The sequence below is a fragment of the Harmonia axyridis genome, chromosome 2, assembly GCF_914767665.1.
Source record: "Harmonia axyridis chromosome 2, icHarAxyr1.1, whole genome shotgun sequence".
Classification (NCBI taxonomy): Eukaryota; Metazoa; Arthropoda; class Insecta; order Coleoptera; family Coccinellidae; genus Harmonia; species Harmonia axyridis.
Window position 1 is genome coordinate 63,982,438 of NC_059502.1, and position 20,954 is coordinate 64,003,391.

General features: G+C 33.2%; 1 protein-coding gene across 6 annotated transcripts in view; it reads right to left on the reverse strand.

Moving 5' to 3' along the window:
• Positions 1 to 20,954, reverse strand: part of LOC123673811 (rho guanine nucleotide exchange factor 11) — a 99,888-nt gene that overhangs the window by 16,540 nt on the left and 62,394 nt on the right. For 4 of the 6 annotated variants that reach the window (XM_045608503.1, XM_045608505.1, XM_045608506.1 and 1 more), the window contains 6 exons: positions 12,432 to 12,591; positions 3,426 to 3,513; positions 2,817 to 2,863; positions 2,325 to 2,411; positions 958 to 1,127; positions 95 to 515 (listed from right to left, as the gene is read on the reverse strand). In XM_045608503.1, coding sequence (XP_045464459.1) covers positions 95 to 515; positions 958 to 1,127; positions 2,325 to 2,411; positions 2,817 to 2,863; positions 3,426 to 3,513; positions 12,432 to 12,591 — 973 coding nt within the window. The remainder of the gene's footprint in view (positions 1 to 94; positions 516 to 957; positions 1,128 to 2,324; positions 2,412 to 2,816; positions 2,864 to 3,425; positions 3,514 to 12,431; positions 12,592 to 20,954) is intronic. The other 2 variants (XM_045608504.1, XM_045608508.1) reach the window with 1 other exon arrangement.

Consider the following 20,954-nt stretch of genomic DNA (forward strand, 5'->3'; position numbering starts at 1 on the left):
TATGATCGATCAAATTACAACTCGAGTTGTGTACTATACTATTTTTTCAAAGGTTGATTATTGGAGATATAATGAACCAAAACTTGAACTGTACCTTTGCATTTCCACAGGAAGAATAGCTTGGAACTGTAACCTCCGACACTGTCTTTTTTTCTCGCCTTCCGTCAGTATGCTATCGAATTTCGAGTCTCGTTTCCTCCTTTCTTTGATGAGTTCAAGCGCCAACTGTTGCCTTTCGCAGAATTTAGCAGCTGCTTCTTTGAAAGCTTCTCCGGTATTACCGGAGAACATGTTCAATAGCAAATCTCCCAAATTCCTCACTATTGGATCTTCCCTTCTTTTTTTAGTCATCTCGTGGTGGAACTGCCGATGGATTTGTAGTAGTTCTTTGATGTTGGGAAAAATGAGAGAGAGTTCATCGGGTTTCAACACTTGAGATTTCTGTAGAGGTTTGTAGAAGATCTTGTGGAGTACGTTTAGGCTCCGCATGTGGGACTTCTCTGTATAGAATAATTCTGAAAAATAATAATTAACAATTATTAACTCAACGCCACTGCCTTTTCGCATATTTTTCAATGCAATGAAGATTTAATTGAATACTTGATAATGAACGGAATTCTTATTGACAAAATGAAGGAAGATTGAATAAAAAATAAAAAACAATCAAAGTAGATATCCAAAATAATCATGATTTTTTCGGTAAAAGAAGTTACTCTCAGCCTTTTTTTTCCAGTCTATTATTTTTATTCCAATTAACACCTCGTGTATCAGAAGTGAAAGTATTTAGGACACCTGTTTGCAGAAGATTTGTTCATATATTAATCAACTACTTAACAATTACTACCTAACCCATCTCAAAATTGGTCACATCTACTCTGAGACATCCTGTATAGTATGAGATTATTTGCATTCAGTTCTTTCAGTTGAAAAGAACCATTTAATTGTTAAATGACTTACCGTTTATCACATCTTGTCGCTTTTTTTCGTGGGGTGGCAGATTATTCAACTGTTCAGTACTGATCAGGTCCTGCCAGTTGATGTGATCAGAATCGGCGTCCATGTCGCTGTCACCGTCCGACTTGTTTTCACGTGAGGTTGGATTGCTAGGACTTTCCGATAAACGGCCACTGTCAAAAAATTATTATGCGTCAGTATAAGTAACATACGAAATAGTAGGTATGTACGAATTCAATTTGGAGATTAAATTCATGGTAACATTTAGCGTTCTTCATTTTTTCGATGAACGTTCGACTTAGTGATCGCAGACATTGGTGGGAAAATTCATTAGATCAAACGCAACAAGAATTGGCAGGAATAACGCAACAAGCCATTTCAAAAAGCCTGAAAGTCATGGGAATGATTCAGAAACAAGGAAATTGGGTGCCGTACGAGTTGAAGCCGAGAGATGTTGAACGGCGTATGTTTGCTTGTGGACAGCTACTTGCAAGGCAAAGACGGAAGGGATTTTTGCATCGCATTGTGACTGGAGACGAGAAATGGGTTCATTACGATAATCCCAAGCGCATAAAATCATGGGGATATCCCGGCCATGCTTCCACGTCGACAGCCAAACCGAATATTCACAGTTCCAAGGCCATGCTCAGTATTTGGTGGGACCAGCTCGGCATAATGTATTTATTATGCGTTGTTAAAACCGACCAAACAATCACAGGCCAGCATTGAAAGACAAACGGCTGCAATGCTGCAATACAACTAGATACATGATAAAGTGATTTTACAGCATGACATTGCTCTACCCCAAAAGATGAGCAGTTTTTTCAACGCGGGATTTGTACTATGCCCTAAAGATAGGAGAAAGTAGTGGCAAGCGATGGACAATACTTTGAATCATAAATGTATAACCAGTTTGTTACAATAAAGCCTTGAATTTAAAAAAAAAACGGCGGAAGCAAAGTTAAAGTGTATCCAAAGTCACTTGGAAGAAACCAGAATATTTCGAATATACAGGGGTTGTCCAAGTTTCCAGAATTCATTTGGGACCAGTGAATTTATACCTAAATAATACATTTCAAATAAACCCAGGTATTTAGCAGATTGCAGTATTCACATCAAAGGAACATCTGGCCAAGGGTTTTTATCTCGGTTTTTATGGACTAATTCAAGTGAGTTTGGATATACTATACACGCCTATGTAATGAGAAATTTGTGAAGATCAAAAAGGAATTTTGAATTTTAGAAAGAAAATTTCGAATTTGAACTAATTTTGAGATTATTACAGAAGGCGGAATGCATTCAATTTGCAATGTAAGGCGTAAATTATAGAACATATAAAGTTTTTATTATCATATATAAATCCTACTCACTTGTATGATATGCTGGAGTTGGAATTGGAAGAACTACCAGAATCTGTTGTATTTGACAAACCACTCTGTTCGGTGTGATGATTACTGCTGAAAAAAGAAATCATGGATCTATTTTGGCGTTGGAGAAAAATGCATGTTTTTGGAATTGATCACGACAACAAAATAAAAATTATTTTAGCAAATAGCAAAAGTGTAAAGGTATGATTCGAGTTAGGTAATAAATATATCATCCATAAGAAAAATCAGTGAACGAAGAATAAGAAAACATTGAGGCACACTTATTGTCAAAGTATTTTTTTTCGATCAATTCCCAATACCCATAGGATAGAGTAGCTTAAAACATTAAATTTTGATTACGAAATCTGTACAGGTTCACTTTTCTACGTAAAAAAGGAAAGCAGTCGAATTTTCTCTTTTATCAAAAATAGAGTGTTCGTTGTTTCTTTCTTGTAAACCTATTATTATCTATAACACGTTATGTGTCTTACTCACCTAGTATTCTGTGAGGGATCACTGATATTTCTCCTTTGTTTTCGTTGCTGAAATGAAAAGTATTACATAATTTTCGTTCAGATAAAGAATATTCCTCAAAGTTAGTAAACAAATAAAAACAACTTCATATTTGAATTCCCTTTACATAAACTGGTACTGATAGCTATCGATAAAAGTGAATTAATCAATGTACCATTATTCATAAATCCATTTTGAGGTCACAGTTTTAAATTTAGATTAATCAGAAAAGTTTGTTATATTTAGAACTAATGTCGTTATTTTTTTCGGATTTGCATTGTTTATTTGGAGTGTTGAATTCTTTATAAGATTTTGATTACAGATTCGGCAATTAATTCTCAGATACATAGGATTTACAATTCGTTTGGCGAATAGTAGTCGTCCAAATATATCGAATTATCAATTATTCATCGCCTATAATGTGGATTGATTTAAAGTCAAATGGCTTTATTTCCGGAACATTCATTTAACACAACAATTGTTGCGTCAACTAGATGTTGACATCATCAGGTGAGTATGGTTACTACCGTTGCAAGTTTACAAGCAAACTCAGATTATATGACCGCATAATCTTAATAAATAGATACGTACCTTTTCCGATTGTTCCTTTACACTTTCAGACCTGTTTATGTTGCTTGCAGTTCTCTTCTTATTTCCACTCGATGGAAGGCTGACAGAACTGGAATTGAAAATAATTCATCAATTCATTGCACTAATATCAATTAATTTGATACAAATTAATTATTATACATATAAGAATAGAGATTGTCTTATTTTTTTTTTATCAAACTGGGCCATGATCCAATCGATTAATTAGGCGACTGATGCGCTCAGTTCAAAAGGAAATTGTAGATTTTTCCTCTTACAAACACCGATTTTTATGGGGTCCTCGAATAATTTCTTTAAACAATAATATACATTGTAGAATGACAATATTTTTATTTGCGAATGGAAAAAATGTTGGAAACTTTTCGTTTTTCGCAAAAGAATTGATAATATGTTCAATGTACGAAGGACTGATATATTTTCAAAATATTCGTGAAAAAACCCTCGAAAAAATAATTACAAAATGGATGAAAATATAATTTTGTGAGAAAAATAATCGACCAACGTACAGTGTTGTCCTCTACTTATATTCTTCGTAGTAAAAGAAAATAAAGTGATTCTACAAAAGATTTCGGAATTCCTTTCAGCTAGAAAAAATGAAAGACACACATTTTCGGGCTCGATTTTTCGGAGAATTGATTTGGTCGAAATCAAAAGCTGGTTTTCAATGATATAAGAAAAAATTTCAAATAATTAGTGGCCACCAAGTTCTCCGGATTTAGTACCGTTAGATTTTTTCTTTGGTCATATTCAAAGAACAACATTTATCAATTTGAAAAATCTAACGTCATTAAATCCGGAGACTTTGGTGGCCACCGAATATTTAAATTATCTGAAGTCACAGCTTATCATAGATAGGTACATACTTTCAAACCATGAAAGAGAATTGTGGAATTATTAGAGTTGAAATTTGACTCGAACAGAATCTATCCTGAAAAGAATTAGCATAGACAGAAGTTTCAGTGAGAATAAAGGTTTTTTCTTTGCATTTATATCTCATTGTGGTTGGAAATGGATGAATTGTTCTTAATGATAGCTCAGTAATAGGCCAACAATGAATAACTGAAATCGAAATGCAGAAAGACTCGAGTTGAATTCTAATTGATTCTGCGGAACTCAATTCATATTATTTATATAACACTTCAAATAGCTAAATTATTGTTTAAACAATTATTCGGTATCTGCTCACAAATCATAAATATGAATAGGTTATATTTCGACAGTCGAAATGTTACCAGAAGAAGCCACAGTGTAGGAGAATTGTTGTGAATATTAAAATATTTGTAGAAATCACATTGTTTAAGTTTATTTTGTAAACACTCTGTTTATATCAATGACTTGTGGGCAAACGATATCAAACAATTAATTCAACAATAATTTTTTATCATCGGTCTATAGCTTTTCAACTCTACTCTCATTTTTTGGTGTTTTTATTCCCAAAATTCTCAAGTTTCTTGTTTTTTTGAAAAAATTCTAGACAATCTTCTAGTCTGTAGTTTCTTGGTTGAAGATGAACTCTTATCGATTCCAAACATGTCTCATTTAATACTTTAAACATATATTATAGAAATTCCACTTTCAGGAAAATGGATTTCTATGTTTTTTTAATATAACTTTTACTAAATAAGTAGGTATGTAATTATGCATAAGACTTTCCTTTAAACTATGAAGCTTTTTATTCTTGTATTTTTTGATGTCTTCTTTATATATGTAATATTTTTATTGACGTGATCTACATCTGTTGATATTTGATCAAATAAAGGATATTATTATTATTATTATATTAAAGCTAACTTAAAACATTGTATGTATGTGGATATTATTTTTGGAATTTATATTTTCAATTTTTTATATACGACTATCTAAGACATAATGTATGTGATAACACTAGGCTTCTGTGCTTTTAATCGATATTATACTTCCTGATATATTTATTTTAATCACTTATTGAATTAATTGATATTCCCAATTCTCTCTTCTCCTGTCACAAAATTTTTCATACTATTAATAATACCATGAAAAAAATGAACACAAATCAAGTTACATCGAAATTCATTTTTCAACGAATGGTATGAACGAAACATCGCAAATTCATTATTGGAAAATGTTCTGCCGGCCTTTTTCTCTGACCTGCAAAATTTTGGTTCGAAAATAAATTTCGCATACATGTCATATATTCGAAATAATGATTAGTTCACGACAGTTCCTTAATTCTACTCTTTATATATTGAAAAAATTGTTGACTAAACATTTCAAATCATCATATTGAGTATTGTTCATGAATATGTGAAGTGTAGATAAACTACGAACTTTTTCTCGCAAACAACACATGTAGGTACCTAATAAATCTAAAAAACTATTCAAATCTGCCATATCTGATATCGAAATATGTAATGATGTAGAAATGAGAATAATTTATTTTGATGGCATAGGCAGTTTATTCACATGATTGTTTCAGTATTGAAATACAGAGTTGTATAAATGGTCGTAGTAGGTTTATAGTGGGTGCTGAAACATTTTTGTTTAACTTATCGCGGGTTTGTAAACAGGGAGTTCAAGAATATTGAATGAGAACTATTGGTAATGCACAATTAATTATTGTCAATTTCGAAATTTTATCATTTATAAAAGAGTTACTACTAGTGAAAAGTAATTAACAACAGTTCATAGGCCACTACAATGGAACAATTTTCAGGGAACCTGTATCGTTAAATATGTGGCGAAATTCACAGCTGATGCAAATTACCCATGCATAAATTGTGAATTAATCAGAATAGAAGAAACTTAACGAGGTAGATCGATTACCTTTGTTTCCTGAACATTGTGAAGGCACCTCACAAATTCCATTAAAGTCACAGTAAGAACACTGACATGCAGGCACTCAAAACATCATTCATTAAATTCTGAGGGATATTTCGCTTTATCTCCGTCACTATCTGATTTCTATTCTTCCGATACCGTCCGCCTCGTCGAAATTACAGATAAAACTCAAATATCATTAGATAAAAACGCTTGCAAATTCTTCGATAACGTTTTCGTGTTCCTTTGCATCCGTAATAGTTTAGGTTTGAGTGGTAACACCCCGTGTACCCTGAAGTGTGTTCCGAGCAGAGTTGCCAAACCTCCACCGATTTTTCAAAGAAACTGAAGATTTCGTGAAATACGAAAGAAGCAATGATGTGTTTTAATGTGTATAACCTAACTTCATATTTGGATTAATGAAAGGAATCTGCTTTATTTATATGTAGTGTTCCAAGAATGGTAAAAATTAGAACATTTTTCTAACAGGAGTATTTGAAAGAATATAAATACGTCAATAATAATATATTAGATAATTTTTTTGATATAGATAATTAAAAAACTTGACGGAGATTTTATCATTTGAAATTTTCCACAAAACTCCAAGCAAGAAAAATAGTTAAGTTTTCCATTTTCATTCAAATATTGTTTCTATCGAGAATTAATTCTAAAAATTCGCAAAATTATTTTTTCTAATAAGAAAAAGTACCAAGAGCGTTGATACACAATATAAATTCTCAGATTGCAGAAACCATAAAAATGAAATAACGAAAATATCGGTTCATCAGACTTTTCAGAAGCTATGACATCCCTGGTTTCAAAACACTACTAGAATAGTTATGTGTGAAGGGCCATACCAAAATAGATGTGGTTGTTTCCGTTGCAGGAACGTATCAGTACTTTCTGGGAAGTTGATTATAGTTTTGCTTGAAGAAGAATCCAATCAATGGGGTTAATAATTTTACCGATTTTATAATTAGGAGACTTATCCTTCTGATTACTTATTTTCAATTTTAAAATAAACAATTTATATCTCATCAGGAAAGTAAAATTCTTTACTTACAAGTATTCTAATCCTCTTATATTGAAATAGAAATGATTTGTGGAAGGGATTGCCAAATAATTTTGTTTCTCATTTTCAATTTGGATACAAATTCGCAAGGGTGGTGAAAATAACTTTTCAAAAATTGAAAAAAGGGCCATTGTGAAGAAACTTTTTGGAATATTTAAACGAAATCGTGTATGCATCGATTGCTTATACAGCTGATTCCACTAGAGAAAAAAATGTATCCTGCACACACAGAAGTGTACAGGGCGAGCTTGAAAATATGAAGTTCTTCAGTGATCTCCAAAAAATTGAGCGGTTAAATTTCAATCATTTTCAGATATTTGTAGGGAGATCAATATCAACTGCTGAGCATGTTAATGTCTCCTATTAAGAATTTTTGTATTTGTAATGGGATATGAGCAAATTCAGAGATCCAAAGTATTGATATTCAATTTTTTTTTTTTTTTTTGTTAGGGCACGAAACGAAAGTTGTTCAGAATAGTCTGAAATGCACAATAAACTTATTAGAAATATAAAAGCTTGAAATCATTTCAAAGTACCGTATGGCGGACCAATTACCTTTCAATAAAAATGGATATTGAAAAGAATGGATTTTTCTCAAAATTGTGAATAAAAAAAGCTAAAAAATGAAATGAAACAAATGGTGTATGAAAAATCATACAATACTAGGAATTAATTTTAGTCAAGCCACTTCGAATACTTTATCTTCAAAAATATGTTTGTGATATACTTAAATATTAATTTATTGAACTATATTTTTGTATATTCATATTTTAATCTAGTTGATCTATAACTTTCGAGATTTTAACCTATTTTACTTGTCATCTCTTGACGCTCCATGTAAAATATTGATAGGTTAAAATGATTCACTTTCCTACAAATATTTCTGTGAATAAAGATGACTTATTATTTATTATTATTATTATTTGGAACCCTTAAATATTAATTTATTGAACTATATTTTTGTATATTCATATTTTAATCAAGTTGATCCATAACTTTCGAGATTTTAACATATTTTACTTGTCTTCTCTTGACGCTCCATGTAAAATATTGATAGGTTAAAATGATTCACTTTCCTACTAATATTTCTGTGAATAAAGATGACTTATTATTTATTATTATTATTATTATTTGAAACTGTTATATATTAATTTGAACTAAAAATTCAGATTCAACAAAGTTTTAACCAGAAGAAATATTTTCATTTGAGATGAAAAATATTACTTGCATTTTCATTTGTTTTCATATTAATTTGCAACAAGTTTGGTACGTAACTGGTGTGTCATTAAATTTTATGACAACATGTGGAAAGGTGTTCAATATAGTTTGAAGGCCCATATCAGAATTTATTCTATTACATAAAAAAGCTTTATGATTTCTGAAGTTATTAAAAAAATTGAGTCCTGTCCTGGATATTGATAACCTGTTAATCCAACTCTATGGGGGATTTGTGAATGACCCAAATAAAAAATCTCCCTGAATAATTTAAACGGATAGTTGAAGAACCCTCCATCTTTGTATGAAATATGTATATTTAATCAGGTTTTCCCATGTGAAATGAAGAGATGTGGAATGGTCATTGATAATTTCAATTTACTTACTAAATAAAATTTTTGAAATAACTTTCGATAAACTATAACACACGCTTCATAAAATCCAACAATATAGTGTTTATGCTTGGATAAATGTAATTTGAAAATGACAAAAACTGCTTTCGAATCTTCACATGATCCTTTCAAACAACACGAATTCTGAGCACGGCCCTGCGCGAACTTCCGAGAATTTCCTTTGTCTCTTCCTCATTGAAAACATCGCCTACCTGGAAAATCTCAGTCTAACAAATCTTTCACGAGTTCACCGTAGAGGCACACGAAACGGTAAACTGGTTTAGGTGTAAGAAGCATGATTGCGGTACTGCGGTACATAGCATATAATGATAGAAGTGCAGTGAGAACACGTGGGTCCCAAGCTGGTAGCATCGGAACAATGCAAATATAACAAAGTTAGCACAGCGGTTCTCGAACTTTTGCTCTTCGCACACACCTGTTGAAATTCGAAAAATTTTGCTACCCCTATCCTCACAATAGACCTGTTGGGTTATAACTACAAGAAGAAGAACAAATGATAAATGTTTCGTCAAATACCTTACAAAAGTCGAACTTTGTTGATAAATCTTTAACAACTTCTGGACTGAGCTTCCGAACGACTACTCTGTTATAAAAGCCAAAGTGCTTGCTTTTTCAACGTCTTATCTTTGTGAAATTAGATTTACCTTGATATCCAAAAACAGAAATGAACTTCAAGTAGAAAATGAACTCAGAGTGGCCATATCTAACATGGAACCAAATTCAGAGAAATTGTGAGACTTAAAACAAGTTCATGTTTGCTATTAGTTAGTTCTCGAAGCGTTTCTTTGCCATTGTTAAATAAAATTTCAATAAATATATTTTTTTTAATTTCTCTTTATCATTTTACCCGCATCTTTGTGTTCTGTACAGGGTGGGCAAATAAGCGAGGTAAGCGGCTTTATCTTAGGATCCACTCATCATAGAGACTTGTGGTAAACATTTTTACCGATAAAGTGTACAAGAAAACACACTGGAAATTGTTTTGAAGTTCATACATCTACCGCTAGGGGCCGTAATAGCTACCGTCGAGTAGAAAAATGAATTTTACTCGAAAATGTTTCATATGAAGTTGAAGAAAAAATATCATCACTGTAATCCTTGGAAAATTCTCTATCTCTTTGAATTGTCACTTTCGATTTTACGACATCAACTAAGGGTAGGTGAAAGGGACAAATCTGACTGATTGAAATGCCTGTAACTTCAGTTTGCCTCAACATTTTTGAGCAGATTAGATTAATAATGATTCGGTAAACTGGTAAAATCATCTCAAAAAGTAAGAAAACATACTGACCTAACAAAACTCGAATCATCGTTTACCTTTCCAATAAATGATGATTCTAAGCTCAAAATTCTGAGTTTCAGCAGAATCGGAAAAACTGAACTATTGTTGTATTCAAAAGTGAAACCAAAGCACTTAAATCGATAAAAGTTCTTTTAATATGATACATTTCGTTGAAGTCATAATTAATATGTACTATTGTTCTGGCAATTGTATGGCCTTGAATTGCAATTAGCGAAATCCTATCTGAGCTCAATAACAGGCAAAGAAAGCCTAGTATCTCAGTGATTATAAGCTTTGACAATGCAGTGAGCGAAAGAGTTGGCATATTTGTCAAAGCAGATAATTTTTCAGCGATAAGTAGATGCCGAATTCCTTCATCTTTCATTCCTTATTATCTCAGATTAGGAGGTCACTGTTTTCCGATTCATTAAAGTATTGCTGCAACTTCAAAGAAGTTTATGCGCTTGTTCGATAAGAGAACCTGTTAAGGTTCGATGGGTAAATTTCAGTTCGTATGATTGTTAATTCAGATATTAGTTGTACAACTTTGCTGCTGCCGTTTTGCAATAGAAAAATGTAGCGGTAAGTGGCAGTCGAAATAAAAAGATCGTAGATGTCTACAATAAGCTAAGGTATTCGTAAACTTAACTATAACCAAATATTATTCGATTTGTGTTACCATCATAAAGTTATTCTCGATTAAACATATCAGCGAACGGGCCAATTCTCGTCATTTGCGATAGGTTTTAATTGTCTGCATTAATATGAAGAAATCTGCGGCTGAGGCGAATCGAATGCTCTCAAATACTTATGGTGAATCCGCTATTAGTGGAAGAACGTGCCGAGAGTGGTTTCAACGCTTCAAGAACGGTGATTTTGGCGTCGAAGATCAACATGGCGGTGGAAGAGAGAAGGTTTTCGAAGATGCAGAATTGGAGGCATTACTTGATCAAGACTGGTATCAAACGCAACAAGAATTGGCAGAATCATTGATAGTGAAGCAACAAGCCATTTCAGAACGCCTGAAAGTAATGGGAATGATTCAGAAACAAGGAAATTGGGTGCCGTACGAGTTGATGCCGAGAGACGTTGAACGGCGCTTGTTTGCTTGTGAACAGCTGCTTGCAGGGCAAAGACGGAAGGGATTTCTGCATCGCATTGTGACTGGAGACGAAGAATAGGTTCATTGCGATAATCTCAAACGCATAAAATCATGGGGATATGCCGGCCATGCTTCCATGTCGACGGCCAAACCGAATATTCACTATTACAAGGTCATGCTCAGTAATTGGTTGGACTAGCTCAGAGTAGTGTATTATAAGTTGTTGAAATCGACTGAAACAACCATAGGCAATCGTAATCGAAGGCAATTAATGCGTTTGAGCCGAGCATCGAAAGACAAATGTCCTCAATACAACGAGAAACAAGATAACGTGATTTTATAGCATGAGAATGCTCGACCCCATGTTGCGAAATTGGTCAAGACATACTTGAAAACATTGGAATGGGAAGTCCTACCGCAGTAGCCGTATTCTCCAGACGTTGCTCCGTCGGACTATCACTTGTTTCGATCAATGGCACACGGTCCGGGTGACAAGCACTTTCGAATTTATGAAGTAGTAAAAAGTTGGATCGATTAATGAATCGTTTCAGAAGATGACCAGTTTTTTCAACGCGAGATTCGTACGCTGCTCGAAAGATGGGAGAAAGTAGTGACTAGCGATGTACAATAGTTTACAATACATACAATAAATGTATAACCAGTTCGAGGCTTTTTTGTAAAATAAATCCTCGAGTTTCAGAAAAAAAACGGCGAAAGCAAATTCGTACGCCTATGTAGTTTCAACTACTTATTCAATTGTGAATAAGCAATACTGACTATGTAGTGAAAAACACAGGCTTCGAACCAAAGAGGGGCGAATGGGGATGATTAAAAGATCATCATCATCATCATTCTCAGCTTAAAGATTAAAAGTTATAAGAAGGAATTAAATAACAATAAACTTCAAAGAAGAAAGACTAAAACAGTTCGATTACGAACCAATGAGAGACCCAATATATTTATTGTAGAGTTCTTCTGTTCTTTTCCATACGTAATTTCGTCAACCCTCAATGAATTCAGATCACTTTCTCAAATAACCAGCTTGACTAATGGTTTGAAAATTCATCATTTCACCTTACAGTCGAATCTGCATTTATTAATAACTCACCTTTCAATAGGAATCTCGTCATTTTTGTCCTGAGTAGAGTCGGGTGAGGCTCCCCCTGCTGGACCATCATGGTTCTTTCCTGCACCGCTTTCCTCTCTCACACAATCGGGCCTTCTGTCCGAGCCGCTCCTTGAAACTGGCTGACTTGGTTTTGATTCTCCTGGAAAGAAAGAAAATATTTTTTTTTACTATTCTGATGAAATGATTTTCAGATTCATGGCACAAAAATTAGATGAGAAAAACTATGAATGTTCACGGTCACGACACTAGAGCGAAACATAATATACCTGCGCATTATTACAGACTTATGATGTCGCAGAATGGACCCAACTTTCTGGCCTACAAGTTTTTTAATACTCTGCCTGTATGTTGGAGATCGCTGCCACCTGGCCGTTTTAAAGATAAAATTAAAGCATTGTTACTGGATCCTTATAAATTTAATGAGTTTTTTAATTTAAGTTCGGTTGATTGCTTTGGAGACTTACGAGGATTTTGTGTAATTTATAATTTTATTTTAGATGGCATTCCTTTTTTATGATATATTCGCTGATGCGTTTGACGAGTGTAAATACTATTGTATATTAACACCAATAAAGATAATTATGATATTTATGAGCAAAGAACAAATAAGTCACTTGCTTAGTAGAAATAAAAATCAGAAAACAAAAACCTATTTTGACGAATAAATAATTCTGCACTTCCAATGACATGCAGATTATTATAACGTAATTCTGATCGATGAAGATTGGAATGAAGCCATCGTAAATGGAATTAAAACGCATGAATACCATTTTTTACCCAGGACATCTGCGAATGGCAAGTGTGCGATAGTCATTTAAAATTGTTTTTATATTCACAAGCAAATATTACTAGGAAGTTATGGACATACACTTGTTCAATGTCTACATAATTCACAGGTTTAACATTATCTGTCCCGACTCTGTTAGGCCTTTGTGGGACTTCTCAGAAGCTTGAGAGTTGAATAATGTTTTTTATCGGATGTTGTTTCAAATATTTTGAGAGCGTTGTTTGTTACTTTGAACTAGTTTTACTTAAGTGATCTAGGTATTTTCTTGTCATAGTTGGAGTTTATGATTATAGTTCCGTACTGAACTAAAGCCTTCATTTCAAAGACTTGTGATTGCAGTCATTTGCATTAATTCATGTTTCTTCAAAGTATATCGAAGGTATTTCCGTAGAGGGGCTGCTATGTGATCGCTTCCCAAGATGAAAAAACATTTGGATCTTCTAATTCAAACATTTCGGTCGCAAAATGCATTTTAGACAATTATGAATAACTTATTTGGTTTCATGTCCGTCTCTCTATCTGTGTATCAGAAAATCCTTGTAACAGCCATAAGGGTGTACACTATTTTCTTACTAGGTTCTACAGTGCAGATTCATTTTGATTTTGTGCGGAAATTGCTTGATCGATTCTTTCAATTTTGGAAAGAAACTTTGATTGAATGAAAATATTATCAAATAAGAAGGCGATAAATGACAATTGGATCAAAGGAGTGTTGTTTCAGAAAAATTGCTAATTCCATGATAAATGAAAAAATTTTGAAATTCATCATTGAAATAATTGGGACTCTAAAAATTGGAAGAATCGATCAAGCGAATAAAAATGAATATGCATTGAAGAATTCACTCTCGTTCAGTTATAATGAAATTTTATATGGGTATGAAATCTCCGATACCTCAAAATCTCAGTTTCAACGTCTATATGATAAAATTTAATATCGGAATTTGGGCTGAGCCGCGAGTGGTTGTGTAGAAATTTCATATTTCGAATGAGTGATGTGAATTGCGCAAGAGTAAACATGGTATTCCAGTATTTCTATACTGATGATGTCATCAGCGGTCCTGGAATGAACTACCGCAAAATTCTGAGAATTCATTGAAATTTATTGAGAACCACTAGAGGAAGAAAATTGTTCCTGTGAATAAGTGAGTCAGTTAGCTACCACAATTATATAGCTATTGTTCAAAAACGGAGTTGATCATTTTGCAAACTGACCGTAAAGCTTTTACGCATTTTTTCAATTCTCTACCTATGCATGTAATTTCTTCAAGAAAAGACCGGGAGCATCTTAATAGAATAATTGTCACCCGTGAATTCTACGCAATTTTAAGTATGACCTCCTGAACAAGAAAGTCTATAGGTCCAACTCAATCCTATGACTAGTTTTCTAGATACAGAGTTTCGAAGTTGGAAAATGCAGTTTCTTTAAAGTAACATTTCTCGTAAGGAAATATTTTGAATGAAACACTTCCACGTGACAAATACTTCTTAGCCATAAGATAATAGTGTTAGAATGGTTTTTAATTAAAATTACGTCAAACATTCGAAATGGAATTCGTTTAGTTCATAATTCACCCTGTAATTGAAAAAGTCGTCGGTGGAATTTTTCCAATTTTTCGTTATTACTCTTAGTACGAGTACGCTATTATAATGTGAAACAGTATTGGTTTTGCTAAGACCAGTTTTCGAGATACACAGGGCAATATATCAAGAGAGGCGGTCGTTATTACAAAAAAGTTGTAAAACCTTCCATTTGAATAGTTTTTCTATGAAATATTCGTAATGGAATCGAACAATATTTCACATTCGGTGTCGATACTCAAATTATCGTAATTCACAAGTTCAGTGACATTTCATGGATATCTTAAATAACTGTGTATCTTCTCAATATTGATATTGGAATGAAAACTTGCTTTTAAAGCTTACAATCCAGGTATAGGAACATGTTATATGGCCTAAAAGAACATTTTTTTTTTCAATACAATTAAACCATTGGTTTAATTGACAGTATTTCTTGAAAATTATTGTACTAAATTTGGTAAAATAAATAACATTGATTGATCTTATGATATGCAGATCATTCCGTTAAAAAAACCTAGTTTTTATCATTTTACCATGTCTCGTTGAAGCCTGTGATTTTGAACAAACCTGTATGATAAGCGACGAAGTTATATTTTTCCGAGTGTTTTTCACAAAAAAAAGAAGTAAATCAATCGATTACTCGAAATCCCCTAGAGAAAGGGACAAGGAGGTTAATGCATAAATAATCAAGAGGCTACGGCAAACCGAAAAAAGTGATAATATACAGGGTGTTCTATTGGAAATATTGAAGTTGTTAGTACTTTCTGATATAAGCGACAGCACTGCAGCGCCGAAAATATTTTAGATTGATATAGCAATGGTTCCTAGCCAAGAAACCCTGTACAAAATTGCAACATAATATTCTAATCTAATTCAAATCCTATGACAATTATTAAAAGGTGCGCTCGTCTAAAAATTATGGTACAATAATATTTTTCTGGGAACGTTTATATAACACACAGTTTTTTCAAATTTTCTACCCCCATTGCAACATTTTTGAATCGGCCAATTCGAGTGTACATATACTTAAATGCAACAGAAACTTTGTATAAGTCATAAATCATAAAAGAAAGCAGAGTCCTACTTTCGATAGTCCATAGCGTCCTCGATATGAAATTGTCGCCTAACAATAATGCGAAGCCAGTGTTACGTCATTTACTCTTATGTTTTATCAACGGACTTTCCGAACAATGGAAGTTGCCATACCACTTCATCTTAACGAACGTGTAGAAATTATGGGCCAAATATAAACTCCTTCAGTCGCATTTCCATACTTGTAATTGAATTTCTATTCATTTATATCAATCTCGATAGATGAATTATTTGCAAGGGATCCAAGTTTTTTTTTTATAAAATTTGTCTCTCGTCACTTTATGTGAATTCTGTGAATTGTTCATACTTTCCTTTGAGATTTAAAAATTGTATGTGAATTATGGATGTTACGGAGCTTCGATTCCGATAAGTCGGAACTTCCGGTTGAAATACGCTCTATTAGTGTGACGTCACACACCGCCATTTTTGGTTCTCTTGTCAGTATTCGGAATACAAACAAATAAATTGTCATTCAAATTAGTACGGTGTCGTTGAAGGAATTGGCTCATTTTCATAAATAAGAGTATTTGAGGAACGATTTCGGTATGAATTGATAAGACAGAAGGAACGAGGTTAATACCAGTAAGTTTGAATCCTGTATCATTCCCCAGATTTTATATAAAGCCGTGTTTATTAGTTGAACTTCAAGTTCGAACTTACTGGCATTAATCTCGTTCCTTCTGTCTATCAATTAATAGTAAAATCGTTCCTTAAATAACCTTATTTAACAAAATAAGCCAATTTCTTTAACGACAACGTACTAATTTGAATGACAATTTGTTTGTTTGGATTCCGAACACTGACAGGAAAACTAAAATGGCGGTGTGTGACGTCATCACTAATAGAGCGTATTACACTTTCGATTCCGATTCCGACACTCTTGAATCCTAGCTTGAATCGGAGATTGAGAATGTTGAGATACTGAATAACTAACGAAGTCATAGCGGTTTAAATTGACTGGCAATGCAGGAAAGCAAAGGAGTCCTTGTCCCATGCTATATCCTTTTGAAGAGATTATACCCGGAATCTGAGCTATAAATAGCAATACCTGCATTTCATCAGTTATTCCATTAATACATACACTGAAGTTAACACTACAAATAGAAAATCATTAACCAGACACGAATGAAAGATTTGGAACTCTAAAAAATGCACCCTCGAGTCAACCAATTGAATTCAAGATTCGGAGACCTCACTTCGAACATGTAATTTGCACCAGCCACTTATTTTCTGGATCTCCGGTGTTAAACAAAATGTTTCATCTAAGAGATAAAGAACAGGTTGAAATGGTTGAATCCAAATTGATCAATTTACTCGATGATGGAGATAAATCTGCTAATAAGGGCTGAAAATATTTACGCTCCTACTTGGCAAAACAGCCAAGGTTGGCTTCACCAGTTGCTGGTTAATTTATCAATATTAATAAGTGTCCAAACAATTTTATTGGATATAATTGTTAAATAGCATAAATGAAGATAATAATACCACATTAGACGAAGATGCGGTTTTGGACAAAGGACACCATACCGGGTGATATTTTATAGTTGAATCAGTCAAAAATCTCGAGAACGAAATTCCAAAGTTGACCCTGTACCCCCCACAAGGGATTATTAAATGAAAGAGGTTCTGGCATAAGTGGACTTCCCCCTCAAAAAACCACAGACCTTTTATCTTTACGTTTCGCCGTAAAATGTCTCCTTTTCGAAACTTTTAACTGATTCAACTCAAAAAAAACACCTGGTATATGAAATAACCAAACTTCAAGCATTGTTCAATAAATTGCTCGATAAATTGCATTGATAGCCCTAAAATAATCAACTTTTGGGCGCTCGTCATTCATGCGCCTATTTCTCCCTTTGGGACCACATGACTAACGTTTAAACAAGAATGCAATTAACGCATGAATGACGAGCGCTCAACAGTTTCTCACTTCACGTCCGTGCTTTCTTCGTTTTTTCAAGCTTCACTTCAATTTTTAGAAATCAAACGGTTTCCAGTTTCAATAATTCCAATTTATTTCATTTTCCAACACAACACTTATCGACAGGAAAAATTGATATCTCATATACAATAACAGGATAAAGATAGTAAGGTGGAAGTGATTTTCAGGAGAAAACCACGTGAACCATAGAAACATACTGAGTTTGCAATTGGCATTCCGACATGTATTGAATAGAGACGAACATTATTCGAAGTGAAAATCTCATGACTTTACGCCATTGCTTTTCTCTTAATTTTTTTTTGGTATCATGCTTTAATTTTCAATTTTTATAATTCTGCTGACGTGGTCAACATGAAATTTTGCATTAGGCTTTGAATTTTCATTTCATATTAATTTGCAACTGGGTCGGATCGGTTGTTACAAAATTATTAGATCATATTTAGCGCTATCCTACTAGAGTTTTTCTACAATTCTTCTTATGAGTCTATCAACACAAAATTTTGTAAAATTTGAGGTAGGTAAAGTCGCAAATTTCTTATTGAATTGCTATTAATATGATTTTGGAATTGATAATATTATAGAACTTCAAATGATTATCATCCCAAATGAACTTTTTGCGATGCGATCTGAACGAAAAATATCAAATAAGGAAAGTCCGATCAGCTGAAATTAGACTCTTCATTTTTATGGTCAGCATAACAATATATGATTCGTGAAATTGTTATGAATCCATATAATAAAAACACTTCAAACTTTTGAATTATAATCAGTATATGGTCCGAAGACCATTTTGATTGGGGAAAACATTTATTCATTTATTGGAGCGGCAAAACTTTGTTAGAGGTGAGTGTAATGTTCTAAGATTTTGTAATTCAAGAACAATAAAGGGCCGGGCAGTAGCCTAATAGAAAAATTGTCGCCGGCCAATTTTTCTGCATTTTTCGTATTTTGTAGAGTATGACTTCCTGAATAAGAAAGTCTATGGGTCCAACTCAATCCTATTTTCGAGATACAGGCTTTCGAATTTGGAAATTCGCACAGTTCTTGAGGTTTCTTACATTTTGTATAACTCGTTAGCTACTAGTTATCCGAAAAGTCATAATGAAAAATCTAAAGAAGCTACTGTAAAGCGAAATAATTGTTATTTGCATAATAAAATGGTGGAAATTAGAATTAACTGCTATTTAAAATCAATTACGATTTAGACCTGGGTCACACTGTACAGGGTGTCCCAAATTCGATTCACACTGTGAGCATCTCGAGAACTATTAGACGTATGCTTGGTTTCATAAAACTTTTGTCGTGATGATTTGCTAGATCATATCATTTCTGTGTTCGATTCAACTTCATTTTTGACAGTTCCATAGATTTAAAACCACAATCAACGAGTTGGTTAGTCAGTCAAATCGTCGTTAGAGAAAAAAATCTTCAAGGTACGCCGATCTCTTTTATCGAAATAATATAATCAGGAATAAAATCATGAAGCTTTATTCTCGAGTCTGAAAAATTGATCTTTCAAATATTTTGCTGTATCATGGTTTCGGTTCGAGATATTCAAAGAAGTTTTCTTCAGTAGTGATTTGTTATGAGTATCATATAAACCATAAAAATTACTGAAAAACACGTTTCAGAATTTTTCGAATATCTCTTACAGAAACCAAGATATAGAAAAATAGTGGAAACACTGGAAACCTAATTTTTTCAGAAACCCCCTGTAACTCGAGACCGAATCAAGATATTTATGATCTGCTTCGATATCTTATCGTATCTTATTATATGGAAACAAGATATCGGGAATCCTTGAAGATTTTTTCTCTGTCTTATGCTCGGTCTTATGGTTTCAGTGAACATCGAATTTGGGACAAACTGTACATAAATACACTATATCTCTTCAACTTCAAATTGAAATTTAACAAATTCAAATTGGGAATAATCAAATTCAAAATTGGGAATAAACACATTCAAATTGCGACTAAACACATTCAAATAGTGATTAAACATATTCAAATTGGGAATAAACACATTTCAATGGGAAATAATCAAATTCAAATTGGGACTGAACACATTTAAATTTGGACTTAACACATTCAAATAAGGAATCAACACATTCAAATTGGAAAAAATCAAATTCAAATTGGGACAATATTAATTTCTATGCTCGTTTCTATGTGACATCATTGTATGAACTTTTTTTACATTTTCTTATGTAAAAAGTGAATTAATAACGTGTGACCGCAGTACACTAAAAGTTTGATTCGAAAACCTGCCCTATAATAAAAAGAAAAGTGCGGAATCAATTGAAACACAGATAATTGCAACATTCAAAATGTAATTTTGAAAATTCTGGATCTTTCATTATGATACAAAGCATTTTTTCGAATATAACTTTGGTATAGATATAAATTCACTTGCTACTCCCTTTTGACATACAAATTTGTTTGAATTTCATAGAAAAAATAAAATAAAAAAGAGCAACAAAAGTCTCCCAATTTGAAATTGATCATTCCCAATTTGAATTTGATTATTCCCAATTCGAATTTGTTAGTTCCTAATTCGAATTTGTTAGTTCCTAATTTGAATTTGTTAATTCCCAATTTGAAGTTGAAAAGATATAGTATCATTGCCGCTGACAGCTATGAAGTGGTTTTCAAATTGAAAGAGGTATGTAATTTGAGAAAACTGCAGCTGAATGCAATTCTGGAATTTTCATTTGCCAATTTCAGCATAGTAATAAATAAGACTAGCTTCGTTTATGTAACGAGGAATTAAATGACAAAAAAAAATGAATAGTACAGCAGTTACCTATTGTTTCGTGAATCCAAGATGGCGTCAGTCTCTTCGGCGTTTCTCCCACGTACGTTTGCGAACTGCACAGTCTCTTCGTAAACAACAACGATTCGTTCAACGCGTTTCCGAAACCCACGAATTCAAATTCACTTTTTGCTTCTTGACAGTTCCTCTTTTTCACCTGTTCCATAATCTTGTTCCTCCTGGTGCGAAGAAGGTTGAGATTTATAGCACTGCTAGATTTCGATTTCTCCAGGGTTGGTTTCTCGAAAAACGAGTCCACCGTTTTCGCACCATCGACTTTATCACCGTGACT